The sequence below is a fragment of the Neofelis nebulosa genome, chromosome 2 (genome assembly GCF_028018385.1).
Source record: "Neofelis nebulosa isolate mNeoNeb1 chromosome 2, mNeoNeb1.pri, whole genome shotgun sequence".
Lineage (NCBI taxonomy): Eukaryota > Metazoa > Chordata > Mammalia > Carnivora > Felidae > Neofelis > Neofelis nebulosa.
This window is the reverse complement of record NC_080783.1, coordinates 835153-862179: the sequence shown is the minus strand read 5'-3', so window position 1 is coordinate 862179 and position 27027 is coordinate 835153. Positions and strand designations below refer to the sequence as shown.

General features: G+C 57.1%; 1 protein-coding gene across 2 annotated transcripts in view; it reads left to right on the top strand.

Annotated features, from left to right (window-relative positions):
* Positions 1-27027, top strand: part of LOC131494413 (ciliary rootlet coiled-coil protein 2-like) — a 58092-nt gene that overhangs the window by 27689 nt on the left and 3376 nt on the right. For both annotated transcript variants that reach the window (XM_058698788.1, XM_058698777.1), the window contains 11 exons: positions 472-616; positions 1045-1191; positions 1397-1597; positions 9520-9713; positions 13411-13538; positions 14051-14220; positions 14815-14991; positions 16553-16666; positions 20140-20283; positions 23940-24157; positions 24796-24955. In XM_058698788.1, the coding sequence (XP_058554771.1) occupies positions 472-616; positions 1045-1191; positions 1397-1597; positions 9520-9713; positions 13411-13538; positions 14051-14220; positions 14815-14991; positions 16553-16666; positions 20140-20283; positions 23940-24157; positions 24796-24955 (1798 nt within the window). The remainder of the gene's footprint in view (positions 1-471; positions 617-1044; positions 1192-1396; positions 1598-9519; positions 9714-13410; positions 13539-14050; positions 14221-14814; positions 14992-16552; positions 16667-20139; positions 20284-23939; positions 24158-24795; positions 24956-27027) is intronic.

The window sequence follows — 27027 nt, the reverse complement described above, 5'->3', positions numbered from 1 at the left end:
TGAGGGGGGGCGCATCACGCCCCTCAGCCTCCGTGTCCCCCACCACCAACAGGGCCACCCCTTTCCCAGGCTCATCTACAGGAGAGGGGGTGCCTGATGGGGCAGCAGGGGCAAAGTGTTCCCCAGACTCCTCCAGGCTGGGCCATCACTCCACACCCACACACCTGCCCCGACGTCCTGCCCCAGGCGCACTCCCCACCCCTCGGGGGCAGATCTACCACCCTGGGTCCAGCAGAGATGGGTGCCATGAGCCGTGCGTGCACCCGCACACACACTCCTCACCCTGGGTGTCAGGGTATGGACCAAGAACACCACCACACCCCCAGCCCTGAAGCAGGACCCACGAACCCCCTGGCCCTGCAGGGGCTCCTGGACTGCGAGGGAGCTGCAGGTCATCACCCCGCCCATTGTGCCCCCTCCATCTTGCCCTGAAGTGACCTCACACTCTGCCCTCTGGTTTCCGGACCTCAGTCAAGGGCGCCTGGAGCAGCTGGAGGAGAAGGTCTCAGGGCTCAAGAAGGAGCTGGTGTCCGCCCAGGAGGCGCTGAACTCGGCCGGGCTGCAGAGGGACGTTCTGGAGAGCGAGAGGGAGGGTCTGCACAGAGCCCTGGCCCGGGTACACTTCCATGCCTGGCCCTCTGCCACCATCCGCTGGGGCCCACCTCCCCCCACTCACTTGTCTCCTCCCGCTCCTGCGCCCTCAGTCCATCCCCAGAGTTCCCAAAAACACCCGGGGTGGGGGTGGGGGGGCTCCTGGGCCTCCAGGCAGTGGGCACCGGCCTACCCTCCCTGACCCCTAGCCACACCCGCCTCTCTGTGCCCTCTCCCTTGGTCACCCTGCCACCTCTCCTGGATGCAGCCTGACTACCCAGGGGCCCATCGTGTGTCTCAGAGACCCCCCCACCCTGCCCCACCCAGACCTTTGGCTCGCATGTCTCCCTCCACAACGCGGGGCTCGCTCCCTCCCCAGCACCGACAGCTCTGACGTCGTCGGGGTGACAGCCGCCCTCCCCCCCCCCCCCCCCCCCCCCCCCCCGGCCCTAGGCCGAGTCCAGCAACACTGACCTGGAGCTGCTGGTGACCCGGCTGAAGTCGGAGGGTGTGGAGCAAAGGGACTCCCTGGCCAAGATGGCTGCCCTGACGGAGGGGCTGGCTCGGGACAAAGGCGCCCTGGGCCACCAGGTCCTGCAGGTGAGGCGAGGGGCCCGGGCTGGCCGTGTGGCTGAGCCCAGGTCCCCCTGGCGACCCCGCGTCTCCACTCCTCCATTCCTGCGCGGAGAGCGGGTGTGGGGGAGAGGCCCAGGGGCACAGCGGTGCCTGCCAGGCCCGCGGGACTGAGGGTGCGCGTGGCGCACGGGCCTGGACGCGGACCCCTCCCTGTCCCCACCCGCGGCAGCTGGAGCAGGAGCGGGAGCAGCTGCGGGAGCGGCAGAAGGCTCTGGAGCAGGAGCGGGCGGGTGCCCTGGAGCGGCTGGCGCGGGCGGAGCAGCGGCTGGGGCCGGTGCAGCAGGCCTGCGGGCGCCTGGAGGAGCGGCTGCAGGGGCGGGAGGCCGCCTTCGAGCGCCAGAGGGCCCGGCTGCAGGAGCAGGTGGGCCAGGTGAGGCGTCCGCGGGGCTGCCCCTGCCCCCCTGGGGTGTGGAGGGTCACGGGGCACCTTCAGAAGTCCGGCGGGCTCGGGGCACCAGGGACTTCCGGCTGCAAAGCTAACAGACTTGGCTAGACTCGAAGCCGGCGTCGAAGAGGGCTCCCCGGAGGTGGTGGCAGCGGTGGCGGAATTTGGGGGGGGAGTTGGTAGAGGGTAGAGACGGCGGGGGGGGGGGGGGGCGGGGGAGGGGAGCTGCAGAGGACGCTTACATAGGGCCTGCCCCTGGCCCCTGGTTTCCACACGCTTGGGGGTCAAGGGCTTCACGGCTTCCCTCTTTGTGTCGTTTCTCTCCTCCCGGACCACGTCCCCACTTGCCGTGGGCTCGTTCACCGACGCGGCATTCTCGGACCTTCTGTGGACGCCAGGCTCTGGCCCAGCACGGGCTCCGGGGAGCGCCACTGAGCGGGGTTGCTTTCTTCTAGTCCCAGCGTGTTGCCCCGCGTGGAGCCCTGTGCTGGCAGCCTTGTGCCCCCGGCGGCATTCAGACCGCATGTCCCCTGCCTCCTCTGGGACTCGGCTCAGCCTCCCTCAGTGTCTCAGGCTCTGTCCCATCTCTTCCAGTGGGTCGCCGGTTCCCCCTTCTTTCACTGAAGTGTGATTTACACTCGGGGAGCCAGTGCACGGTTCAGCGAGTTGTGACGGTTGTGTGTATTGTGTAGCAAGCACCCAGGAGACGTGGACGGTCTCCCCTGGCCCTGGGGTCAGCACCGTCCCAGGCAGCCTCTGCTCTGACGTGCCCCCCCCCCACCCCCCGCAGCCTCCCGCACTGGCTTCACCTGTGGCAGAACCGCAGGTTTTGTGTCCACCTTCTCTCTGGAGGGGATGTCTTTGCAAGTTCTGACATTGTTAGGTGTATCAAGCGGGGGTGGGGGGGGGGCTGACGACACAGGAATATTCCGTTGTACAAATAAACCACATTCATTCACCCATTTACTTGCTGCTGGACATTTGGGTTGTTTCCAGTTTGGGGCTGTAATGGACAAGACTGCTGTGAACATTGGTGCACAAGTTATGTACATATTTGGGAGTGAAATTGTCCGGTGCTAGGTGTGCATTGAACTTAATAAGAAACTGCTGAACAACTTCCAAAGCGATTGTATTACTTTATTCTACTGCCAGCAGCACCGTGTGGGGGGGACGAGGGGGTTCCAGGTGCTCCTCAGACTTGTCAACGTTTGGCATCATCAGTTTTTGCTTTTTAGCTGTTCTGTGTGTGTGAAGCTAGGTACCGTTGTGGTTTTAATTCTCATTTCCTGGATAACAAATGATGTTGAGCACATTTGCAAATGCTTATTGGAAATTCGTATACCTTATTTTGTCAAGTGTCTGTTCGAGTCTTTTGCCCATTTTTTAGTGTGTGTGTGTGTGTGTGTGTGTGTGTGTGTGTGTGTGTGTTTTGGCTCCGGACGTATAGGAAGTCTTCATATATCCTGAACACGAGTACTCTGTCAGATGGATGTACTTAGAAGAGTTTGCTCAAGTTCATGACTTGCCTATGCATTTTCTTAGTGCTGTTTTTGATGGACAGAAAATTTTAACTTTGGCGAAATCCAACTTGCCAAGTTTTAAAAAAAAATGTATGGCTAGTATTTTCTAGGTGCTGCTGAGACATTTCTGTGTAGGACAAGGAGAAGAAAAGACCCTCCAGTGTTTTCACCTGGTTCTTACATGTAGGTCTGTGATCACTTCATGTTGATTTTTCCGTATGGCAGTGGCTCTAAAAGTGTGTTCCCTAGACCAGCGGCATCAGCATCACCCGGGAACTAGATAGAAATGCAGATTCTTAAAATTCCCCACTCAGAACCTACTGAATCAGTCAGTTAAGCGTCCAACTTCAGCTCAGGTCACGATCTCACAGTTTGTGAGTTCAGGCCCCACATCGGGCTCTGTGCTGACCGCTCAGAGCCTGGAGCCTGCTTCAGATTCTGTTTCCTTTTCTCTCTGCCTCTTCCCTCCTCAAGCTCTGTCTCTCTCTCTCTCAAAAACAAATAAACATTAAAAAAAAATTTTAAAAACCCCAACCGAATCAGAAACTCCAGGATGGGTGGCAGAAATCTGGATTTTCAGAAACCCTCCAGGTGATTCTGATGCATACAAAAGTGTGAGGACCGCAGGTATGTTGTGTGAAGTAGGCATTGAAGTCTGTTATTTTTCAGATGAATATCCAATTGTTCCAGCACCAGTTTTTACAGACTGTCCTTTCTCCCTTGAACTACCTGAGTAATTACCTGACTTGTTGAAAGTAAATCGATCATATATATGTGTGTATGTGCACAGATCAGATTGTCGATCGGTACACATCAATCTGTTCCTTCTTTCCCCAAAACCACACTGTCTTGGTTACTGTAGCTTTTCAGTAAGTCTTGAAATTAAGTAGTGTGACTCCCCCAGTCTTATTCTTCCTTTTCAAATGGTTTTCACTGCTCTATTTTTTTTTTCATATCCATACATTTCAGAATCAGCTTGTGAATTTTTGTCCCCCGCAAAACCCTCCTAGGTCCTTGATTGGGATTGTGTTGACTCCATAGGTCAATTTTAGAAGACTGGACACCTTCACGACATTGAGGTGTCCATCCACGAAAACGTGGAATATCTCTCTTTCTTTACTTAGTTCCCTCAGCTGTGTTTTGTGCTCAGTGTAGGGGTCTTGCACACATTTGATTACATTAATTCTTGAGCTTGATATTGTGAATTGCCTTGTTGTTTTAATTTTATTTTCCTGGTGTTCATTACTAGTGTATGGGATACAGTCTCATCTAGGAACTTTAAGCCATGCGACCTTGACAAAGTCACTCATGAGTGCCAGGCTTTTACATGCTCATAATCATGGCATTTGTGGATAGCCAAAAAAAGAATAGTTTTACTTTCTTTCTGATCTTGGTGACTTTTATTTCTTTTTCTCTTGATGCACTGACTAAAGAGCCACAGGACAAAGTTGAAAAGAAACGGTGAGAGTGGCCATGTTTTCACCGATCCCAGTCACGGTGAAGGAATTCAGTCTTTCACCGTCATGGATGATGTTCTCTGTAGGCTTTTCACGGATCCCCCTTATTACACTAAGGATGTTCCCTTTCATTCCCTTTCAAATCCCTTTCAGGATTGTTTTTTTAATCTTAGATGAGTTTTGAATTTTTTTAACATCTTTTAAAAAATACTTATTCATTTTTGAGAGAGAGAGCGAATCCAAAGCAGACTCCAGACTCTGAGCTGTCAGCACAGAGCCCGACGTGGGGCTCAAGCCCACGAACCGTGAGATCATGACCCGAGCTGAAGTTGGACGCCCAACTGGCTGAGCCACCAAGATGCCCTGAATCTTGAATTCCTTTAACTGCTTTTATTTTATAAAGTGATAATATCATTGTTCTCCTCATTCTGTTAATGTGGTGGATTATAGGGGCTCATGTTTTTAACGTCACAACAACCTTGCATACCTGAGATAAAGCCTACTTGGCCATAAGTTAATAGCCTTTTTATATATTTTTGGATTCAGTTTAATAACATTTTGTGAAGGATTTTTGCTTTGATATTCACGAGGACTATTCGTCTGTGATTTTCTTTTCTCATAGTGTTTTTCTCAGTTTTGGAACCAGGGACTCATAAAAGAAGTTGGAAAATTTATTTACCTCTTGAACATGTTTTGACATTGGTGTTGTTTCTTCCCTAAATGTTAGTAGAATTTGCTAGTGAAGTCATTTCAGTCTGACATTTCCCTTGTGAGAAAAGTTTTGATAAGGAATTCAAGTTCTGAAACAAATGTAGCATTCCTCTGCTCTCTGTACCTTCACTACCGTGCGGTTCAAGCTATCTTCTCATTCCCCGTGTGACTTCTCTTTTGGCCTGTGGCTTATTGATGTACATTGCCTAACTCCCAAACACGGGGATTTTCCTGTGTTTGGAAATGCCTACTTGTTACCCATTTCTCATATAATTCCATTGTGGTCAGAAAACATACTCCATGTTATTTGAATAGATCTAAAGGTACTGAGGCACGTTTTATGGCCCATCGTATCTTGTTGAGCATCCCATGCTCATGTGAGAAGGGTGTGCACCATGCCACTGGTGGATGGAGAGTCTGTGAATATCAATTAGGTCAAGTATTCTTTAAAACTTCCATGTCCTCACTGTTTTGGGGTTTGTTTGTTTGTCTTTTATGTTTTACTTGGCGGGTTGTTTTTGTCCCCTTGATCTAATCATTAGTGCTGGAAGGGCATTAAAATCTCCATCTATGATTGTAGGATTGTCTCTTTCAGCCTTTAGTCCTGTCCATTTTTTTTTTTTTTTTTTTTTTTGGGACAGAGACAGACAGAGCATGAACGGGGGAGGGGCAGAGAGAGAGGGAGACACAGAATCGGAAACAGGTTCCAGGCTCCGAGCCATCAGCCCAGAGCCCGACGTGGGGCTCGAACTCACGGACCGCGAGATCGTGACCTGGCTGAAGTCGGACGCTTAACCGACTGCGCCACCCAGGCGCCCCAGTCCTGTCCATTTTTGCCTCATGTTTTGAATTCCTATTATTAGGTGTATACACATTAAGTAGTTCATGTCTTCATGGTGCATTAACTTTTCATTGTTATAAAACATTCCCTCTTATCTCTTTTTCTAGATACCTACTTTTTGTGATATTGATTTAGCCATACCAGTGTTGTCGTGCTAAGTGTTTTCATTGTATATGTTTCCATACGTTTACTTTCAATTTGTCTGTTTCTGTGTATTTAAAGTGTGTTTCTTATAAAAAGCATATTATTGGGTCTTGCTTTTATTGTTACTCTGACAGTCTCTACCAATTAGTTGGAGTGATTGTACCATTTACATTTAGTGTAACCATTGATATGTTGGGTTGAAACATCTTTGTATTTGTTTTCTTGGTATTTGTTTCCTATTTGTCTCATTAAAAAAATAACATTTTACTTTCCTCCCTTCTGGCCTTTTTTGAGTTAGTTACGTATTTATGTAGAATTGCATTTTGTGTTGTCTGTTGATGTTTCTAAGCTATAGTTCTTTTCCTTATTATTTTAGTAATCACTCTAAAATTATGATATGCATTGTTCATATTTAAATAATATTTTACTACTTCAAAAACAATTTAAGACCCTTCCAGCCATGTATTACATTCACCCCTCTCATCCTTTGTGCTCTTCACACTATGTATTTTGTTTCTACATGTGCTATTATAAACCCTACCATATATTATTAAAATTTTTGCTTTAAACAGTCACACACACACACAAACATACACACATACACACACACACACACACACACACACATGCACTCCAGTTATCTGGCAAAATTCTTTATCTGCATAGGTATATTAAGTGCAATCTTTTTCAAGTCTTTTTCTGATAACTCCATCATCTAGATCCCCTAATGGCTCTCTTTCTATTATCTTTCATCTCGTGGCTTTCAGTCATTTGTCTTGCCTGCTGATATCCATAATAGAATATATTGAATAAGACTTTATGTTTTTGTAGGGATAACTTGAGGCTCTGAATGATACCAACTTTTTCCAGAGGGAATTTGTTTTGATCTTGGGAAATCAAAGCAGGAGCAGATCAGTTTTATCCAGTCCCGGATCAAGCTGGTTTGTAACTGGGGTTCAGTCTTTTGTGAGGAGCAATCTATTTCCCGTGCACCCTGGAGTATAACATAGCTCTCCTGTCTCCTAGCTGGAAGTCTGGGGTGTTGACCAGGGCCTCCATATTTTGGTGAGCCCTAACTGCAGATTTTGTTTCTCAATTCTGTAAGACTGCCCGAAGTTCTACCTGACTTCTCAGACTCTCACCTGCCATTTCTCATTCACATTCATGGTCCCTTGACCCTGTACTTCTTGGGAGTTATTTAAAAAAAAAAAAAAAAAGCAATAAAAAAACCAATATAGAATCTGAGTCTCCCCTCCTTTCTGATGTTTTCTGTTTTCTCCTCTCAAACCCCAGCTGCTTTGGTAGCTTTGAATGACACGTTAGGTCTCCCTGATCTTATAAGCCCATTGAAACCATAAGCCAAGTTCCCAGACTTTTAGCCAAGGCTTTATGCATGGCTGCTAAGGTTCTGGGCCTTGCACGACTTGGGATCTGGAGAATACCTCAAGGAAGATATGTGATGAAGCGCTGGGCTCAGCTGGATACATGTCTCCTTGGCTCTTGGCTACTTGGCATCTCTTATGCCCTCAGCTATATTAGACATACATCGTATAGATTTTCTCTCTGTTCCAGGTGGGAGGGTGGGTCTTGAACAACCTCCCTCCTCATTACAGAAGCAGGAAGTTCTGGTCTTTATGTTTGAAGAATATTTTTACCGGCCGTGGAATACTAGGATGGCCATTATTTCCTTCAGCATTTTGATGAATTCATCTGCCATCTTCCGACTTTCATTGTTGCTGTTTAGAAGTCAAATGTCAGTCTTACTGTTGCTCATTTTAAGGCAATGTGTGTTTTCCCCTGATTGTAAAAGATATATTTCTTCATCTTTGGTATTCAGAGACTTTAGTATACTCTATGTGCTGTTTTCTTCGTACTTATCCTATTGGAGGATTGTGGCTCATTTTAAATCTGTGGCTTGATGTAGTTTACTAGATTTGGGAAATTCTTGTGCAGTGTCTGTTCAAATATTCTCTCTCCTTTCTTTCTGTGACCCTAATTGTACATATGTTGGACCTTTTTACTTTGTCCCATAAGTCTATTACACTCTCTTCTGTGTTCTTCCTCCTTTTTTCTCTTCATGATTCAGTCTGAACACATTATTTTGTCTATCTTCCAGGTTATTAGTTCTCTTTTCCATCCAAGCTGGCATTGAACTCATACATTTATTAATTTTGCTTATTGTATTTTTAAATTATATTGTTTATATTTAGTTTCTAGTTCTGTTGTGAAGTTCTGCATCTTGCCATCCATCATCTTGAACACTTAGTCACAGCTATTTTAAACTCTGTGTCTGACAACTCCAATATCTGGGTACCCAAGGGGTCAGGGAGGCATCTGTGTTTATATTATTACTTTTTTTCCCCTGCCATATCATCTTATCTCCTGATATGCCTGGTAATGCTGATTAAATGCTAAATATCTTAGGTAAAAAAACCTGTAGAAATAACTTCAGGATCGTGATGACACTGTTCTTCTTGCTCTGGTCCTGGCAAGAAGTGAAGGTAGATGACCACCATAGTCCCTGGTTGAAGGGCTTCAAACCGAGCTTCAGATTTTATGAGAGATGGTCTACTTCCGATTCACCACCACTACCAGGGTGAAGTCCTGCAGCGAATACAACTCAGAGCTGCAGTGTTTGTTCGGGCCCCTCTGCTAGGATGGCTCTGAGCTTGAGTTTTTTGTTCCCCTAAGGCCAGAGTGCTGTCAGAAGCTCTCCTTGGCTTCTCAACTTCTCAGCCAAAACTTTTAAATCAAATTCTGAGCAGAGAAGAGGTACCTCGTTCCTCCGTGTCCCTTCCTCTGAGGTCCCAGCTGCCTCGGCAGCTCTCAGAAGCTCTGTGCAGATTCCTGTGTTATGTTCCGTCCAGGTTCCTGTGATGCTCTTGATGGAAGTGTCGGTCTGCAGCAACCAGGTCCCCTGCCACTTTCTATGGCCATCACTGTGTGATGTTTCCTGCCCCCTGGACCCTTGTGGGCTGACCCGGGTTGCCATTTAGATTGGCAGCTGGCTCCTCCCTGGGAGTGCTCAGTTCAGGGACGCCTCCATCGTGGCTACAGGCACCAGAGCCCCTCTGCTGTGAACACACACGTACTTCTGAGGTCCAATTCGTCTTATGCCCACCCTCCTCCCCACCCTTCCCTCCTTGCCATTCTGCACGAAATCGCTTCTTTTCCCTGAGAGGGCCCCCCTCACCCTCCCACTCCCTGCTGGACTGTCCCTTCCCCCTCCTCTAGGTCACGTGCAAGAAGCAGGCCCTGGAGGAGCAGCTCGCCCAGAGCCTGCAGGACCGGGAGGCCCAGCGGGACACGCTGCAGAGGACCCTGCAGGAGAAGGAGGCTCTGTCTGAGGAGCGGGCCCAGCTGCTGGCCAAGCAGGAGGCCCTGGAGAGGCAGGTCCGGCTCACGGCTGAGGAGGCGGCCGAGCTCAGGTACCTGGGGCCCTACCAGCAGGTTCTGTCCACACGGCCTCGCCCTCGAAGAGCCCGCAGTGCGGCAGGGGATAGGCACTCACTCGGCGACTGTAGGGCAGGGCAATGTTATGTCTACATGGGAGAGAGGCTGTGAATGAAGGGCAGACACAGAGCCTGGCTGAGAGGATCATCTAGAAGAATTGAATCCAGTGAGAGTCCCAGGATGGCCCTCCTGAGAGAGGTGGCCACACTGGCCAGATAGCAAGTGCCAGAAACCCAGTCCAGACCAGCAGAAGGAAGGCATGGGATGTCCTGCTCAAGGAATCTAAGTTCAGGATACACATGGCTTCAGGCAAGGCTGGATCCAGGTGCTCCCACAGTGCTGTCAGAATCCTGCCTCTCCCTGCTCAGTGCTACTTAACTCAGGAGACTTTGTTCTCAGGCAGAGTCGGGGTGCGAGGTGGCAAATGGTCAGTGGCCACCCCAGGCTCCCTCCTCCAGCAGACACAGTGTCCTCCTCCCCCCAAAAACCCAAAAGCTGCTGCCATTGGCCATATTGAGCCATTTGATATCCCTGAACCAGTCCCGGGAGTTGTAAGGCTCAGACTGGCAGGCTGGGGTCACACGCCCATCCCTGAAGCCAGGCACAGTGTCAACCCCAGGGAACCATGAGGCTGAGGGCAGGGCCAGAGCAAGCTTCAAAAATCAGCAGGGGCCACTTCCAGAAGACGTGAAATAGGCACTTGTAGGTAAGAACGGGGGTGCCCTTCAGGCTGTCACCTGGTAAGCTGAGCTGGTCCCATGGCCTCTGCAGCAATCCAAAAGCTGGTTGCTTTCTGTCACCAAACTTGTGGGCTCTCTTGAGAACATCTAAGTATTTTTGTAGAAAAGGTTTCCTCCTGGAACTCCAGAACCTGGGGGTCACCAGAACCCTTGAGTCCCAGGTCCTTGAACATCCTCACAGACAAACCTCTTTTGCAAATGAAAGTTCGCACAGAAACAGGAACAGAAAACCTAACAAAGGCCTGCTCCGGGTCAGCAGGAGCAGAGGGTCCCTGCCTGTCGCCCCCTTCCAGGCCCCACGGGTGCTCAGACAAGCAGGGGTTGGAGGGCCCCTGTCACCTGTCAGTATTTGCTGCCCAGATCACGGACAGAGGCTGGGCAGAGGCAGTGGCAGCCCAGGGTCCTCCCCGTAGGCTCTGCCCCGATCACTGGGCAGCCCTGTGGCCCCAGACAGTCACCTGCTCATTAAACAGCACTTTACAGTGACCGGTCTGAGCTTCCGGTGACAAGGCTGCCGGGGGCTTGTCCTGAAATCACATATGCTGGCACAGGGTGCCGCCTAGCTCCCACGGTAGGTGTTTGTCTGGCTGGCTCCATGGGCCGGAGGGTCTGGCCACTGCGGTTTTAATGAGCTCCCGGGTAACCACCAGGTGCGAGAAGTCCTGCGGCAGCTCTTTGCCTCTCCGTGGTGGGCTGATGACAGAGGACCCCGGGTTTCAAGCTCCTCCAGCCCCCACACCCAGGCCCTGACCAGGCTGCGGCGCTAGGGGCGCATGCCCAGTTGAGGGGTTGCTGGCTCGCTCGGCACCCGGAGAGGTGGATGGAGGGTGTCTGCCTGCATCCTGCCTGTGCCCTCGCTGGTCACGCCGGGCCTCTGCTCCAGGAGGCTGAGGTGCTCTTGGGCTCCCAAGGAAGGAGAGACCAGGCTTTGGGGTGAAAGAAGATTCTGGTGTCTGAGCGGCAGAGACCGCTTCTCCCAGAGGGGACCAGGCTGCTGTCTGGGAGGAGGTGGGTTCGAGGTGCTGGGGAGGGCATCCGAGGCAGCCCCCGCTGCCTTCTGTTCACACAGAAGCGGGGAGCAGGGAACGTGAGGTGCTTACTAGGATGGGGACTGGAAGGGGGCACTGGGGACATCGGAGGAGTGAAGTTTCTGGGCTCTGCAGGCAAGAGCGAGCCCTGGACGGTGTCGACACGCCCAACCCCCCTACCAAGGTGGCAGCGGTGAGCAGGGTCCCCCGGGGCCCACGGCCCTCCCCGATCCATCGATTTGTGTGGGGATGTGTGTCTGCCGTTTGTGCGCTCACGTGAGTATTTTTGTGTGTCTGTGGTGTGTGCACGTGTGCTGTTTGGTTGGCAGATGTTTTCACCGTAAAACACCTCGCGTGGGGCCAAGCACAGTATCGGTTACAACGTGCTCGCTGGCTGGTCGACGACCGGTGGGCTGATTGGTTGTCTTCTGACAACTCCTTCAAGCCACTTCACCCCCCTCCCCGGGAATGAACGCTGCTCTGAGTTGCAGGTATTTTCTGCACATTTGTGTCTGCGTGCACAGAGACACCGCGGCAGCTTTCGTACGCGGTGGACGCTGGGCGTGCTCTTCCGCTCTGACACGTTGCTTCTCAGAGATCAGAGAAGAGAGTTTCCTCGTCCTCGATAACAACTCACTAGATGCACCGTCATTTCTAGAACATTCTACCACTTAGCATTTCTAGAACATTCTGCCACTTAGCATGGAAGCCACATCCAGTTAGTGCGCGATATAAGGCTGCAGTGAGCATCCTTGTACGTGTATAGTTGGTTCATGTGTATTTCTAAAGAACCGACACTTGGGAGTGGAATCACTGGCTCCAAAATAGGCACGCTTTAAATCTTGAAGTTTCCTAGCCTCCCCTCCACAAAGAAAATGGTCCTCGCACCCTTGCCAACATTGAATATAAACATTGTTTAAAGTTGTGTCAATCTGGTGCTTGGTCAATGACACCACATGGTTGTCATTTGAATCTCCTTGAGTACCAGTAGGGTGAGCAAACTTTATATGTTCATTCCCCCTTTGCGTTTTCTTTGTGAATAACAGTCATTTTTCTCATTTTTCTGTAGGATCAGCTGACCTGTCATTGATTCGTAGGAGCTCTTTGCATATGATGGATATTAACTCTTTGTCCCTTGTTTTTAAGTTGGTTTGTGAAATCTTTCTGCATAAGCCCCCAACCCCTTTAAGTGTGTTCAGATATGCTGGCCTCTTTATTTTGTCTTCTCGGTTTTGTGTTTTGCTTACAAACTTTATAAAATACCTTTCTCTATTTTTTCTATGGTTTTTATAGTTCTGAGTTGTTTATTTGTTGTTGTGCTTTGTTTTGTTTTGTTTTTCATTTAGCTTTTTAATCCACCTGAAAGATTATTTTGTGCAGGGCCTAATTTGGTTTTAGAGATTTCATTTTTTTTTTTAATGTTTATTTATTTTTGAGACAGAGAGAGACAGAGCATGAACGGGGGAGGGGCAGAGAGAGAGGGAGACACAGAATCGGAAGCAGGCTCCAGGCTCTGAGCCGTCAGCCTGGAGCCCGACGCGGGGCTCGAACTCACGGACCGCGAGATCGTGACCTGAGCTGAAGTCGGCCGCTTAACCGACCGAGCCACCCAGGCGCCCCGTTTTAGAGATTTCAAATGAATGATGGGCCATGCCTGGCTGGCTCTTGGTAGATCCCACGACTCTTGATCCAAGGGTCGTGAGGTTAAGCCCACATTCAGCGTGGACCCTACCTAAAAAAAAAGAGTTAAAAAAAAAGGAATGAGACGTTCATTCTGTTTATCTTCTGATTGATGAGCCCAGCCTCGGTGGGCACTGTTCCGTTATCTAGCTAAAGGACTGTGCACCGTCCCTCATCAGCAGGACCGCCTGGGTGACCTGCTCCACTGTCTGATGACTCTGCAGGGCTGAGAGGGACTCTCTGGAGAGAAGCCTCTTTGAGACCCAGCAGCTGGTGATGCAGCTCCAGGCACAGCGGGAGCAGCTGGAGGGACAGGCCCGGAGCATGCGGCTCGCTCGGCAGGCCCTGCAAGGTGCTCCTCGGGCAGGCTCTCTCTGCTCCTCTCTCCCCTCAGTGGAGCTCAGTCCCCAGATGTGCTGCTCACACTCCCCAGTCCCCTGAAGGGACACGAACACAGGCCTGGAGCTCACGTGGCTGATCGGGTCATGCCACTGTTGTCTAGGAGGGCCGGCCACCTGCACAGCCTGCTCTCAGTGCCGGGCCGAGGCGCAGAACTGGGCTGCGGCCACAGGACCAGCATGGTGGCTCCCTACCCAGCTCCCATGCTCCCTTCCCAGGCCCCGTGCTCCCTGCCCAGCGCCCCTGCCTTGTGTGGGCCCGGCCAGAGGCAATACAAGGTGACAATTAGGACATACACTGCAGTGGGGCACGGAGTGCATTGTCCCACTGGCTCTGGCAGCCTCCTCAAAGCAGGTGGCTGTCACCCCATGGGGCCATCACTCCACAGGGAGTCTGTGAGGGCCACAGGGGTTCCATGCGGTGGGGGCCCTGTGGCCGGTCCCTGATGCCTCTGTCACTTCACAGTGGAAATGCAGCAGCTGAGAAGTGCCTGGGAGGTCCAGGAGACAAAGCTGCAGTGGGACGTGGGGAGGCTTCGGCGGCAGGTGGCACAGCAGGAGCGGGACTTGCAGCTGGCCCTGGAGAGCCAGGCGCTGGCCCACCACGAGGACCTGGCTCGGCTCCAGAGGGAGAAGGTCTGCTTCCGTTGGGCCGCTGCTGTGTGGTCACTTCCCAGGAGACTGCCATGTCCCAGAAGTCAGCAGACACATGGGGGAGGGAGCTTAGGAGACCAGCCAGGCGAGAGGTGCCCTAGCCATACCGGGGCCGCACCCAGAGGACTCGAATAGTTCACGTGGGCGGTCCAGGGCCTGGAGCATTGTGCAGGGGGGTCTTCTCCCCCCACAGAAGAGGCCAGACCTCGGGTTGGCTGGCCTGGCCGCAGTCTGAGGCCCGGTAGCCGGAGGGAGCTCCCTCCTCCCGCTAAGCTGTCCCACTGGCCACAGGCCCCTGTGAGGTCTTGTTTAGCATGTTACACATCTTCTGAATGTGGGGGCTGGGAGAGGTAGATGGGCCACTACATAGGGACGGCAGGTGGCGAGACCCAGCTCTTGCTTTAACGTCATTGTGTGAGACAAAGGGTGTTTAGCTGACTGGAGTGGCCATTCCTGGGGTCCTGTCCTGTCCTGACGTCCCATGAACCGGGTCTCACTCAGGACTACAGGTACCTGCTGGCCTCACATGTCCCGACTTATGCAGTCTTCATAGCCTGTTCCTTTGCATTGGCCCAGGAGTCCCTGAGTCTGTCTCTGACAGAGGAGAAGGAAGTGGCAGCTCACCGCTTGGAACAGGAGAAGAAGCTGGTAGCAAAGAATGCGGCCAAGAGGGAGGCTCTGAAGGAGGAAATTCAGAGCCTAAAGCATGAGCGGGATGAGAGTCTCCTCCAGTTGGAAAATGAGATGCAAGAGGTGATGGGGGACTTTCGGGCAGTAGGGAACCCTCACATTCCACCTCACCATGCTTTCTCTGACCCACAAAGAGGGCTGACCTTTCCAGATCACTGCTATTGAAGCTTCAGTCTTCACAGCAGTCCCAGTCAACAGACATCCACCCACCTACTTATCCATTCATCCATCCATCCATCCACCAATCCATTTATCCATCCATTCATCCATCCATCCATCCACCAATCCATCCATCCATCCATCCATCCACCAATCCATCCATCCATCCATCCATCCATCTATCCACCAATCCATCATCCATCCATCCATCCATCTATCCACCAATCCATCCATCCACCAATCCATCCACCAATCCATCCATCCATCCATCCATCCATCCATCTATCCACCAATCCATCATCCATCCATCCATCTATCCACCAATCCATCCATCCACCAATCCATCCATCCACCAATCCATCCACCAATCCATCCATCCATCCATCCACCAATCCATCCATCCATCCATCCATCCACCAATCCATCCATCCATCCATCCATCTATCCACCAATCCATCATCCATCCATTCACCAATCCATCCATCAATCCATCCATCCGCCAATCCATCCATCCATCCATCCACCAATCCATCCATCCACCAATCCATCCACCAATCCATCCATCCATCCATCCACCAATCCATCCATCCATCCATCCATCCACCATTTATCCATCCATTCATCCACCAATCCATCCATTCACCAATCCATCCATCCACCAATCCATCCACCAATCCATCCATCCACCAATCCATCCACCCATCCATCCATCCACCAATCCATCCATCCACCAATCCATCCATCCACCAATCCATCCATCCACCAATCCATCCATCCATCCATCCATCTATCCACCAATCCATCATCCATCCATTCACCAATCCATCCATCCATTCACCAATCCATCCATCCATCCATCTATCCATCCATGCACTTGACTGTCCTTCCATTTGTCATCATCAATCCATTTATTTGAATATCCATCCTTCTATGTATACACTTAGCTCTCCTCCCGCATACATAGCCATCTATCCACATACCCAATTTTCCATTCACACACCTAACCATACATCTATTCATCAATTTCCTTAAGCATCCATCAACGATCCACGCACTCAACCATTCATGCATTCATATGACCATCCATCTATGCAACCACTCACTTGACCATCTGTCCATCCATTCACTTAAACATCCTTCCCTCTATCCACACACTCAGCTGTCCATCCATATCCACCATCCATCTCTGTGTCTGACCATCCACCCACCTGATCATCCAGCCAGTGTGTAGAGAACTGAGCACGGGCATGGAAGCTGGACCAATGCAGACAGAGTAAAAAGGCCCCACTAACCCGACTCGGGACAAGGGCTGCCTCTGGAGCGATGCCCCTCCCTGAGCAGGGATGTGGAATCAAGAACACAACACATCCTGGCAGAGGCTTTAGCACCCAGCATTCTGCTGCAGCCTCCCCTTGTGGAGGCCCCCTGACCCTCACAAGCATGCCCCCCCCCCAAATCCTGCCAGGCCCTGTCACTGAAAGAAGAAGAGAGGAGGCTGCTCAGGGAAGAACTCTTCAGAGCCATGCAGGAGCTGGGACAGGTGCGGCAGGAGGCCCAGAGCCAACAAAAGCAAGCCGAGGTGAGCCCTGTGCACCCAAGCCAGACACTGGGTACCCAGCCTGGCCACCTGCATTGCCCAGCAGGCTCAGGCAGACCCTCAGATGCACCCCCTTCCTTCCTGGTCCCAGGGACACAGCCCTCTCTACCCTCCAGGGAATGTCCAGGTCTCCTGCTGGGAGGGGGCACTGTCTTAATGGCAAGGAAAGGCCCAGTGAACCAAAGCCGGCTGGGGGGTGGGGGCTTCCAAGAGCCAGTCCCTACTCGCCAGCAGCGGGCCTGGCCAGAAAGGGCCCAGAGAGGAGGGCCTGGGGCCGCAGGTGAGCCAGCAGCAGAGGCGGGCGGGACCCAGCCCTGTGCCCCGCCCAGCCCCATGTACATCCAGCCTTGCCTGTCTGTGCACTTGAGATGCACTTGGCAAAAGGGAACCGCAGGAAATGTGCGTGAGGCCTCTTGGGGCTGGCTCATTGGAGACATGCGTCCAAAGGAGAAAGCAAACTGGGAAAGGCCAGCACTGTGCCTGAGGCAGACTCTCGCTGGAAAGGACACCACAGAGAGTCTCCAGCTGAGCCAGGAGAAAGGCATCCCCGAGGGACGAGGGACAGGAGAGACCCCCCGTGGGTAGCCGCCCACAGGTACACTGAGGCTGCCTCAGGCAACGAGCTGGGGCCACCTGGGGCTCCAGACTCCATCAGGAGCCCGTGTCCAGGGAACAGGGCAGGCAGCGACCCTGGGGACCCTGTGTCCCCATCCCATGTGTGGAGCTGGGCCCCCACTGCTGTCTCCAGTGGGGGAGGCTCAGCCTATTATGAAATGCAGTGCAGTCCCACCAGTGTAGGCAAGGTGGGGATGACCCCTGCCCCCGCAGGGGGAGGTGGCCAGAGCTAGGTGAAAGGACCACGGCGAGCTCAGGGGAGGGCTGTCTGCAGCGGGGTCAGGACCCCGGGGGCGGGCACTGAGCAGAGGCAGGCAGGGAGCAGCCCAGAGACCCACGGGGCGTTTCTCGCACCCCGCAGACTGCAGGGAGCCAGCGTGGTCCAGGGCAAGGCCAGGCCAGCACCTTGTCCCTTCTGCCTCCTGCCTGTGTCCTTCCAGCTCCTGTCACCTTCGTTTTTATTCTAGGAGACCCTTTTTCACCCTTGTCCCTGGTGTGTCCCAGCCCCCAGGTCAAAGGGTGAGATGCTCCCTTGGTGCTGAGTGAATGACTCAGCGAGTCAGGGAACGAGCGTGTGGACAGAACACCGGCTGCAGTGCCCGGCCCAGAACTGGTGTCGGAGCAGGAGCCACTGTCTCAGCGTCACTGACTCTGCACCTGCTCGAGCAGCAGCGGGCACTGAGAAGGCTGCCGGCGGGGGCAGATGCAGAGCCAGCGGGGCCTTGGGGAGGCAGGGACACGCAGTCCTGTCCCAGGGGCACAGTCAGTAGGAAAGGGGGCTGCGGTTAGGAGCCGGCTGCCTTCCACCCCCTCCCCCCCCCACCGCCAGACAGGGTCACTCTGAGCACCGCCACCCGGAGGGGCTCACGGCACCCAGAAAAGTCTTGTCCAAGAGCTCCTCTCCCTGGAGCCCCCGCCCTGCTCTGTCACGGGCTGGCCGGTGCTTCCGTGGGCACAGCTGGGAGGCGTGGGGGGGCCTACGGGGTGGTGCCCTCCTTCCTCCCATTCCCACCGAGCTGCCCCGCCCATCCCACTCTCGTCAGGGAACCAGGGACTGCCCCCCCCCCAGACCCTGGGAGCTGACCCCCCAACTCAGAGGGGCTGCTCGGGAGCCTTCCCCCTCTGTGCTGGCTGAGTCTCCGCCTGGACTGGGGATAGCCGGCCAGCCAGCGGGCGGGCACTTCAGCGAGCTCGTTAAGGGTCGTTTTGCCCCCTTGGCAAGGAACGTGGAAATTAAAACCCACTGAGGACGGAAGGAGAGGAGAAATGCCTGCCGAGGAAAACCAGTTGTGGGGTGACGTGAGAAAAGCCCCCTGGCAGGTGGAGGGGCTCCTGGGCTGTATCCTGTCACCCACAGCCTCTGCAGGGCCTTCCTAGCCAGGCCGCCACAGCAACGCTGGGTCCGCCCCGAGGGCACGGCCAAACGGGCCACCCAAGGTGATACCTGTCAGTGCAGGAGGACGGGAGGGTGGTGGGGGGTAATGCAGAAGGACGGCAGGGGCAAGGGGAGGAGGCACCAGTGAGGCTCCTTCACCAAGAGCAGGAGGCCAGGCCTCAGAGGGCCCCAGCCCACTAGCGCCCTGGGGCAGCGGCCTACAGAATCTGGGTGGGCGGGGGTGGGGCTCCAGTGCGGGGGCACCAGCACAGGCACCTGTGCCTCCCTGGGACACGAAGCCGGCTCCACTCCCCCCGGCCCCCCCGTGGGGGCCTAGACCACCCTGGGGCCAAGGCAGAGGCGAGGGGAAGCATACAGGCCGGGAAGCCAGGCGGGCCTCGGGCCCCAGGTGAGCAGGCAGCATCCTTGTTCATGGACAAGGAAAGCTCGGGCACTGCTTCCTAGCCTGGGGCCCAGGGGACCCCTCCTCCTCCAAGTGCCCACCGGGTAGTGCTGGAGAGGAGGGTCCAGGAGAGCAGATCCAGGCCAAGCTGAGTCCGATGAATGTCTGTGCTGCCTGAGTGTCTCTGCAGGGGGGCCTCCTTCTAGGGGGTGGGTGTAGGCTGAGCCCCGTGGCCCCGTTCCGGGCATGTCGGTGGGTGCTCGCATGTTTAGGCTGGCAGGGACCGTGGGCATCCCCGAATGCCACCTGCCTATTTGAAAGTTCGGGAAACCAAGGGCCAGACTGACTGAGGGGCTCCTGTGTTCGCCTGGACTCGGGGACAGGGCTGTCCTGGGACCCACCTCCCCCCTTCCCTGCCACCACCATGTCTTCTGAGCTGGGGTCCACCTTTCTGGCCCTCCACCAATGGGCAGGGTCCCAGAGAGGGGGACTAGAGGCACGCCTCGGAAGGGCGAGCCCCCGCGCACTGACCGCAGTGGACATCCCAGACTACAGGACCACGGGACCCGGGCTGCCTCTCCCACGCCCACGTCCTGGGCACGAATGCCGAGCACACTGCCCAGCTGAGGGGGTCTCAAAGTCAGCCTCCTCTGAGGGCAGGGCCTGTCTCGTTCGCCAAGTGGCTGTTCTTGGCCCCTCAGCTGAACGGCCCAACAGCAACATTTTAGGCTTGAAAGAGGTCAGCACCTGAGTCCCTGACTGGGTCCCCGCCCCCAAGCTGCCCTGGCCTGGTGGCCTGGAGACCCCAAAGGAAAGGCATGGGGGAAAGGGCCAGCCCCTCCACGCGGGGAGACCTCCCCCCATCACCACGTCCCCTCGGGGCCGGCAGCGGTGGCACGGGCAGTGGGCGGCATAGGAAGGCTGGCCCGGGGCTCTGCTCTGCCCGCCTTGTGCGGCCCGAGCAAGCCTCCGCCCGGCCCCGGGACAGCAGATGGCTGTCCACCGGCCGCTCAAGCCTTGGGCTGCCCCTGGATGCCGCGGCCAGCTTGCCGCTCTCTCCAGGCCACCGTCAGCGCCACGGCTGCGGAGCTGAAGGCCCTGCAGGCCCAGTTCGAGGACGCCATCTCGGCCCATCAGAGAGAGGCCGCGGCTCTGAGAGACAGTCTCCTGGAGATGGCGGCAGAGAGAAGCAACGCCGGGAGAGAAGTGAGGGGGTGAAAGGGGAGGGGTGCCGGGAGAAGGGGGGAGAGGTGCCGGGGAGGGGGAGGGGTGCCCGGAGACCCATCCGTCCCACCAGCCCTGGGCAGAGCCTGCGTGCGGTGGGTCTGGCCAGGCTCTGCCCACATGCAGCACGACGCACGGAGCCCAGGGGACTGGGCACTGGGTGGGGTGGAGCTGCCCTGGGGGTGCCCGGGGTGGGGGGCGGGTAGAGGGGCAGAGGTGTGGGGGGTTTGTGGTGTTTCCGGGGCCGACCGTGCGTGGACCCGGCCGCGGCCTCAAGGCTGCCGCAGGGGCCCCCGGGAGCCATGGGCCGGTGTCCTGCTGTGGGGGACAGTCTCGGGCAGGGCAGGCCAGGCCAGGCTGCGGCCCAGCAGGCAAGCAAGACTGGGGAGGTGTTCCTGAGGGAGACGTGACAGCACCTGGGGAGCCTGGGAGAGGGGAGGGCAGGAGGGCACGGGGATCTGGGCTGGGGGAGGGTGAGCCTGCGCCCAGGTGGGGCCGCGAGGACTGGGGGACCCGTGCCCTCCCCGGGCCAGGCGCCGAGGCCGGCAGGCAGCGCGCTGACCCAGAGCTCGGGGGGGCACAAGCAGACACCGGCTGCTGAGGCAGCAGCAGAGAGAGGGGGGCTCCTCAGCCCTCCCCCAGCGCCCCCAGGGGCAGGCCCCGTGGTGGAGGGAGAGGGAGGGAGAGAGCATGATTTAACATGACAAGCTGTTTACTTTGGCCCCCAAAGAGAAAGGTCTCCTTTCAACAGATTTCAAAGTCAGGCCCGGTCAGCGACCACACGGGGAAGCAAAATGAGATTTTAAAACTGGGGGCTGCAGGGGAGGGGCCAGGAGACTGGGGGCACATTTGTTCTGGAGAGGTGAAAGAGGAGAGAACACAGGCCTCCCGAGAAGCTCAGGTTCCCAGAGAGGGGCCCCCGGAAAGGAAAGGGGGCCCCCGGGAAGGAGAGGAAACCCCTAGAAAGGAAAGGGCCCCAGGAAGGAGAGGGGGGGCCCCCGGGAAGGAGAGGGGAGTCCTGGAAAGGAGAGGAAACCCCCGGCAAGGAGAGGGGCCCCCAAAAGGAGAAGGAACCCCAGAAAGGGGAGGGAACCCCCAGAAAGGAGAGGGAACCCCTACAAAGGAAAAGGCCCCAGGAAGGAGAGGGGGGGCCCCCGGGAAGGAGAGGGGAGTCCTGGAAAGGAGAGGAAACCCCCGGCAAGGAGAGGGGCCCCCAAAAGGAGAGGGAACCCCAGAAAGGGGAGGGAACCCCCAGAAAGGAGAGGGGCCCCAGCAAGCAGTGGGGGAGCAGGAGGCTGAGGCGGGGGCAGGAGGAGCAAGCCGGGAACAGCAGCACTGAAGAGCCTCCCAGGCGCCAGGCTGGCCCGGTCGCCATGGAAACCATAACGTTTTCACAGCCTTTAAACTGAAGGAACGTCCAGGCTTCTCTCGGCGCTGCCTGGAGTCCACACGTGTGTGCCTGCACACACACGTGAACCCGCTGCACCGTTCACACCCCTGCCCACACGTGCACACGCATGCACACAAGTGACAGCGTGCCTGTGCATGCACCCACACACACTCACATGCGGACACAACACTCACAGGGAAACCCGCGGCACGCAGCTCCACATGCACTTACACGCACATACGTCACGCATGTGCGTGGGCACATGGGCACGCGTGTTCCTGCATATGCGTGTGCAGGTGCACACGCCACACTCACACACGTCGCTTGCAGACACGCACGCTGACCACGCATGTGTGTGCTCACACGCACGGGCGAGAGCCCCTTGCCGGCCCCTCCCCTGCCTTCCCTCAGGCGGTGCAGAGCCCTGGAACCACCTCCCTGCAGGAGATTTCAAAAGATGCTGTTTATACAATTTCTAGTAAAGAAATAATTATTATAATCACATTAAGTGATTTGGCTGTAAAATTCCTGTAAAGAGGATGGCTGTTCTCATGAGGCAGAGGGAAGCGGGTGGGGGTGCAGGGGTGAGGGGGGCCCTTCTCCAGCTTTGTTGTGCTCGTTTTCATCTCCTCTGCCCTGGGAAATGAAAACAGTTCCTTTTATGATGGATAGGGCCCTTTGCTGGTCCTTGACCTCCTCGGTGGATTTTTGCTGAGCTCGGCGGAAACTGCCCTGCACAGTTGTGGCTCCCATATGTGGGGGGTGGAAGGGGAGTGGGGCGGGGGGGGGGGGTGCTCAGGCCCTTCCCAAAAACAGAACAACAATAACAGCGGGCGGACACGGGAGCCAGGCTGGCCAGGGGCCTGGACAATGTCCCGCTGAAACGGCCAGCAAAGTGGGGTTTGCTCTTGGCAAACCAGCGCCTTGACACGGCTCAGAGTTTTTGCGGCTTCCCCTCTGTCGGCACGCCGCCGGCCCCCTCCACCTCCTCTCCACCTCCTCCTCGGGACACCCGAGCCTGAACGGAGCCCTCTCTAGAGTGCCCCGGTCAGGGCTGGAGCACAGGCCTGGGAGGCGGGAGACCAGAGGTCCCGGCCGAGCCTGGAGATCTCCCTTACCAAAGTGCGGGCGCTGCGAGGTGGGCCGCCCCTGCCCTGGGTCTGCACTCGCCTCCAGACCCTCCCTCCAAGGGTCGAGGGGGAGGTGGTGCTGGGGCGAGGAGTGAGGAGGACCCCCGACCCCACCCTGACCCAGCTCTGGCCCTCGCTCAGGCCCTGAGCTTCACACAACCACAGAACCAGCAAGCCCTGCCTAGAAGCCCCCAGAGGGCGTGGGGATCCCGCTGTAGGGAGGACGGCGTGACGGGTGTCCCATTCTGGGCCTGGAACACATCTGGTAGGGGCAGGGCACAGGACTCACACCTACAGCCTCTCCCCGTCCTCGGGTCAGCTTTTCAGAGCTTTCAAAGCGGCCCGAGGCAGGAGTCTAGGCTGCTGAGCCCTGAGACCAGGGTGGCCCCCACTGGCTCCAGAGCCTGCCCAGCCGGGGGCCTCTGCTTCCCCCCACCCGTTGGGTTTAGGGTGTCCATGCTTCTGCGGAGCACTCTGTCCAGGGCCCTGGTGACAGTGAGAACCTGCCGCCCAAGCAAACTGGACAGCCTGGCCCGAGCCGGCCTTCGTGCTGCCAGAGGATTCTGAGGGCACCATTGCCCAGAGACCCACCCTCCCCTGCCTCCCACGTGATAGGGAGATGAGGGCCGCGGAGCAGGGGTCTCGAGCCAGGGCCACCTGCACGGCTACCCACCCCAGGGCGGGCAGCAGCCCCAGTGCCACGGCATCACTGAAGGCCAGCGGGCAGCAGCGGGGGTGGGGGGCCGTCAAGCGGAGGCATCTGGACCCGGGAGGGGGCAGTACGGATGTGTGGGCACAGCCAGGTGCCACGCTGTCCCTGCTGTCTGGCAAGCAGCATCCCCGGGGGCCAGGGAGGGAGCAAGGGCCCAGGGCCAGCAGGGCCAGACCGTCACCTCCCCAGTTCTGGGACCAGCCCTCGTGAGGCACCCTGCACCCGCAGGTGGGCGGAGCCAGGTTGTCTGCTTTTCTCTCAAGCACCTGGGCACACAGGGCTGGGGGCACCTGGCGCTGCCGGACCAGAGCCAGAGGCCGATCGGCAGCTCCTACCCGCCCCCCCCCCACCTGCCCATGGCGCCCCGGCCCCCGGCGGCCCCGACAGCCTCGTGCCCCTTCCCCAGGCGGAGGGGCTGCGGGCACAGCTGGACGAGGCCCAGGAGGCACTGGCCGTGCTGCGCAGGGAGCTGCAGGGCAGCGAGGAGAGCCGCGAGGGGCTTCGCAGGGAGGCCCAGGAGGCCCGCCGGGCGCTGGGCGAGGAGGCCCGCGAGAAGGCTGTGCTGCAGAGCTCCAACACCGAGCTGCGGGCCGCTCTCCTCAGGGCAGAGCAGGACAAGGCCAGGTATGAGCCCGTGCAGCATCCGTCAGGGGGCCCTCTGGCCCCGAAATCCACCGGAGGGGCAAAGTGTGCGGGACGCGGGGTGCTCTACTGAGGTGGGCCAGAGGATGGTGGGTGGACTCACTAAGCTCACAGTGCCAGCTGTCCATCAGAAGGCTCTACGGTGCCCGCACACGAGCGGGGACCTGTCCCTGCCCTCGGAGCATTCCCGTCCAGCGGGCCACACAAGCCCCAAGTGGTGGGCAAGAGACGGCCAAGGGCTGGGGAGTGGAGGGAGGAAGAGAGGCCTGTTCCAGGACTCTGGGAGGCCCCCCATGGGAGGGACCGGGAAGCCGGGACCGCAGGCCTCGCAGAGGGGCATTAGAGGTGCGGGCCTGGCGCTGGACACCGGGTCTCTGGGAGTGTGGCTGGAGCACGGAGAAGGGTGGAGGGAAGGTCTAGAGACGTGGAGAGGGGCAGATCCGGCTGGGCACCCGGACCTAGTATGCCCGAGGGGACCGGCCCCAGGCAGCCCCAAGGAGGCTGGGCTCTGGGACACCGTAGAGCCGAGATACGGGGCAGGCATCCGGCCGGAGTGAGGTGGGCGGCGGAAAGGTCTCTGCGGGACCTGCTGGAGCCCCAGCCTGTGACACTCTGCTCAGTTTTCAGAGGTCCAAGGAAGAAAGGGAACAGAAGGTGCTGGTCCTGGAGGAGGCACGAGCAGCGGCCCAGAAGGAGGCCTGTGAGCTGCGGGCCAGCCTACGGGAGGTGCAGCAGGCTCGCGCCGACGCCTGCCGGGAGCTCCAGGAGCTGGGCACACAGGTGAGGGCAGCCGTCCTGGAGCCCCGCCCCCACAGAGATGTCCCCTCCCCCCTCTGTCCGGCTCCCCCAGGTGCCTCCAGGGCACCCACCGGACCGCGGAGCCCGAGCTCCAAGACATGGCCTCGCTGTCTGTGCCTTTGGAACATTCTGTCCCCACACTTGCAGCCTCAGCTGGAGGGCCCTGCTCAGACTCGTGGGGCTTCCGGCTGGGTCTGCCCCATGGGGTACGGATGACAAGCCTCAAGATTAATGGCTGAAAACGACCACTTGGACGCCTGTGGCCCCTGAGATCAGGAATGCGGCGAGGGCACAGAGGGGCGCCTTGGCTCTGCCCGACGGTGCACGTGCCAAGAAGACTCCACAGCGGGGGGCCTGATGGCAGGGCTGGGCTCACGGGCAGGCGGCCTTGCTCGCGGGGTCGGTGGCCGTACCGGCTGCCGGCTGGGCACCTCCCGGCCCGGCTGCCTCGGGGCTCAGAGACCACCTGCACGGCTTCATCCATCTGCTTCGGTCTCCAGAGTCAAGGGCCACTCACACCGAGTTCACTCGGTTTCGGGACCGCTCAGAGGAGGGGCCTAGATACCCCTCCAGGTGGGAGGCCGGTCCAAACATCCGCAGCCGTTGTGAGTGGGCCGTGAGGTGCACGGGGAGGAGAAACCCGGGGTCCAGTGCTCCCTCCAGGCCAAGCGTGTGCTGCACCGCCCTCCCTCCTCCCTCCCCCACCACCGACCCCCCGTGAGGAAGGTCTAGCGCCTTCCTTTTCAGATGAGGACATCGAGGCACAGAGACATGTGTCGGACCAGGATCCCCGAGGGTGACAGCCAGCGAGGGGCCCAGCCTGCTCCTTGCCCACGGGGTGTCCTGGCCTCAGACAAAAACGGCTTCAGGAGTCCATCAGCTACAAGGGCATGGTCTCGGAGGGCACCCCCACCACCCACATCCCCCATCGCCCAGAACTGGGCTTGGCCAGAGTGGGGGGCGGCGCCGCCCAGGAGGAAGGCTCCCTCCCCAGCCCGTATGAGCAGAGGCAGGGGCCCAGGAGGGGCCCGGCGACCCCCTCGGTGCCACCCCACACTCGCAGGTGAACATGCTGCGGGCTGAGAACCGGAGAAAGAACGTGGGGCCTGGGTGCCACCAGGGCCGAGGGACAGGGGTGCTGACTGAACGAATGCAGGGAAAGTGGGGACCCCCTGCATCTCCTAAGGTTCTCGTGTTTTAGAAAGGGACAGTCTCGCCCAGGGGACATGCGAGTTCTGAGCCAGGGGACAGGCAAGAGCCCCCAAATGCCCAATTGTCAAAGAGCCTCTGGATTTGGAGTGACACCTACACCCACGCCTGCACGTGTGTTCCCACAGCCCGGCCCGCGTGGGACCCCCTGGTCCGGACCCAAAATCACGCACACGGCGGCTGCACCGAGCACCCACCGTGCACAGAGAACCTGGACTCTCCTCCCACGACCTATGTGACCCTTGTGTGACCTCACGGCTCCTTACTTCTACCCGTGAATGGGGTCGTTAACACTGTGGCCACCCGGAGAGGAAACGGGGTGGGGCCCGGCTCTGCCCCCTGTGCCAGGGCTTACGGTCTGGCAGAGGCTCTGTGGCCTCGAGCCGGGAGCCTGGCTGCCTCCCCCAAGCCTGTCACTGGGTGACACAGGGGTGACGTGACCCTGTCTATTCCGTCATTCACTCGCAGGTATTTAGGGGGCACCTTGTGTGAGCGGAGGCCCCATCCCAGGGGCTAAGCGGCACAGGTCAGGCTGTGACCAGGGTCCGCAGAGGCAGACAAGGTGGCCTCATTGGAGACGACGGGACGGGTGGCTACAGAGGGGCAGGTGGTCAGGTAGGGCCCCTCCGCACCCAGGCCAGGCCGCCAGAGAAGAGAGGGGCCTGGGGCCCAGCAGACCCGAGGGGTGAACGTGGAAGGGTAGAAAGAGTGACCCAGGTACAAGAGCCCAGGACCGGCCTCCCAGAGGCCAGGCCTCTCCTCTCGGCCCATAGGTGCTGTGTGCCGGGGAGGCTGGTTTACCCCCGTGCCACCCCGCGGAAGCCCGTGGTGTTGCGTCAGGCCCC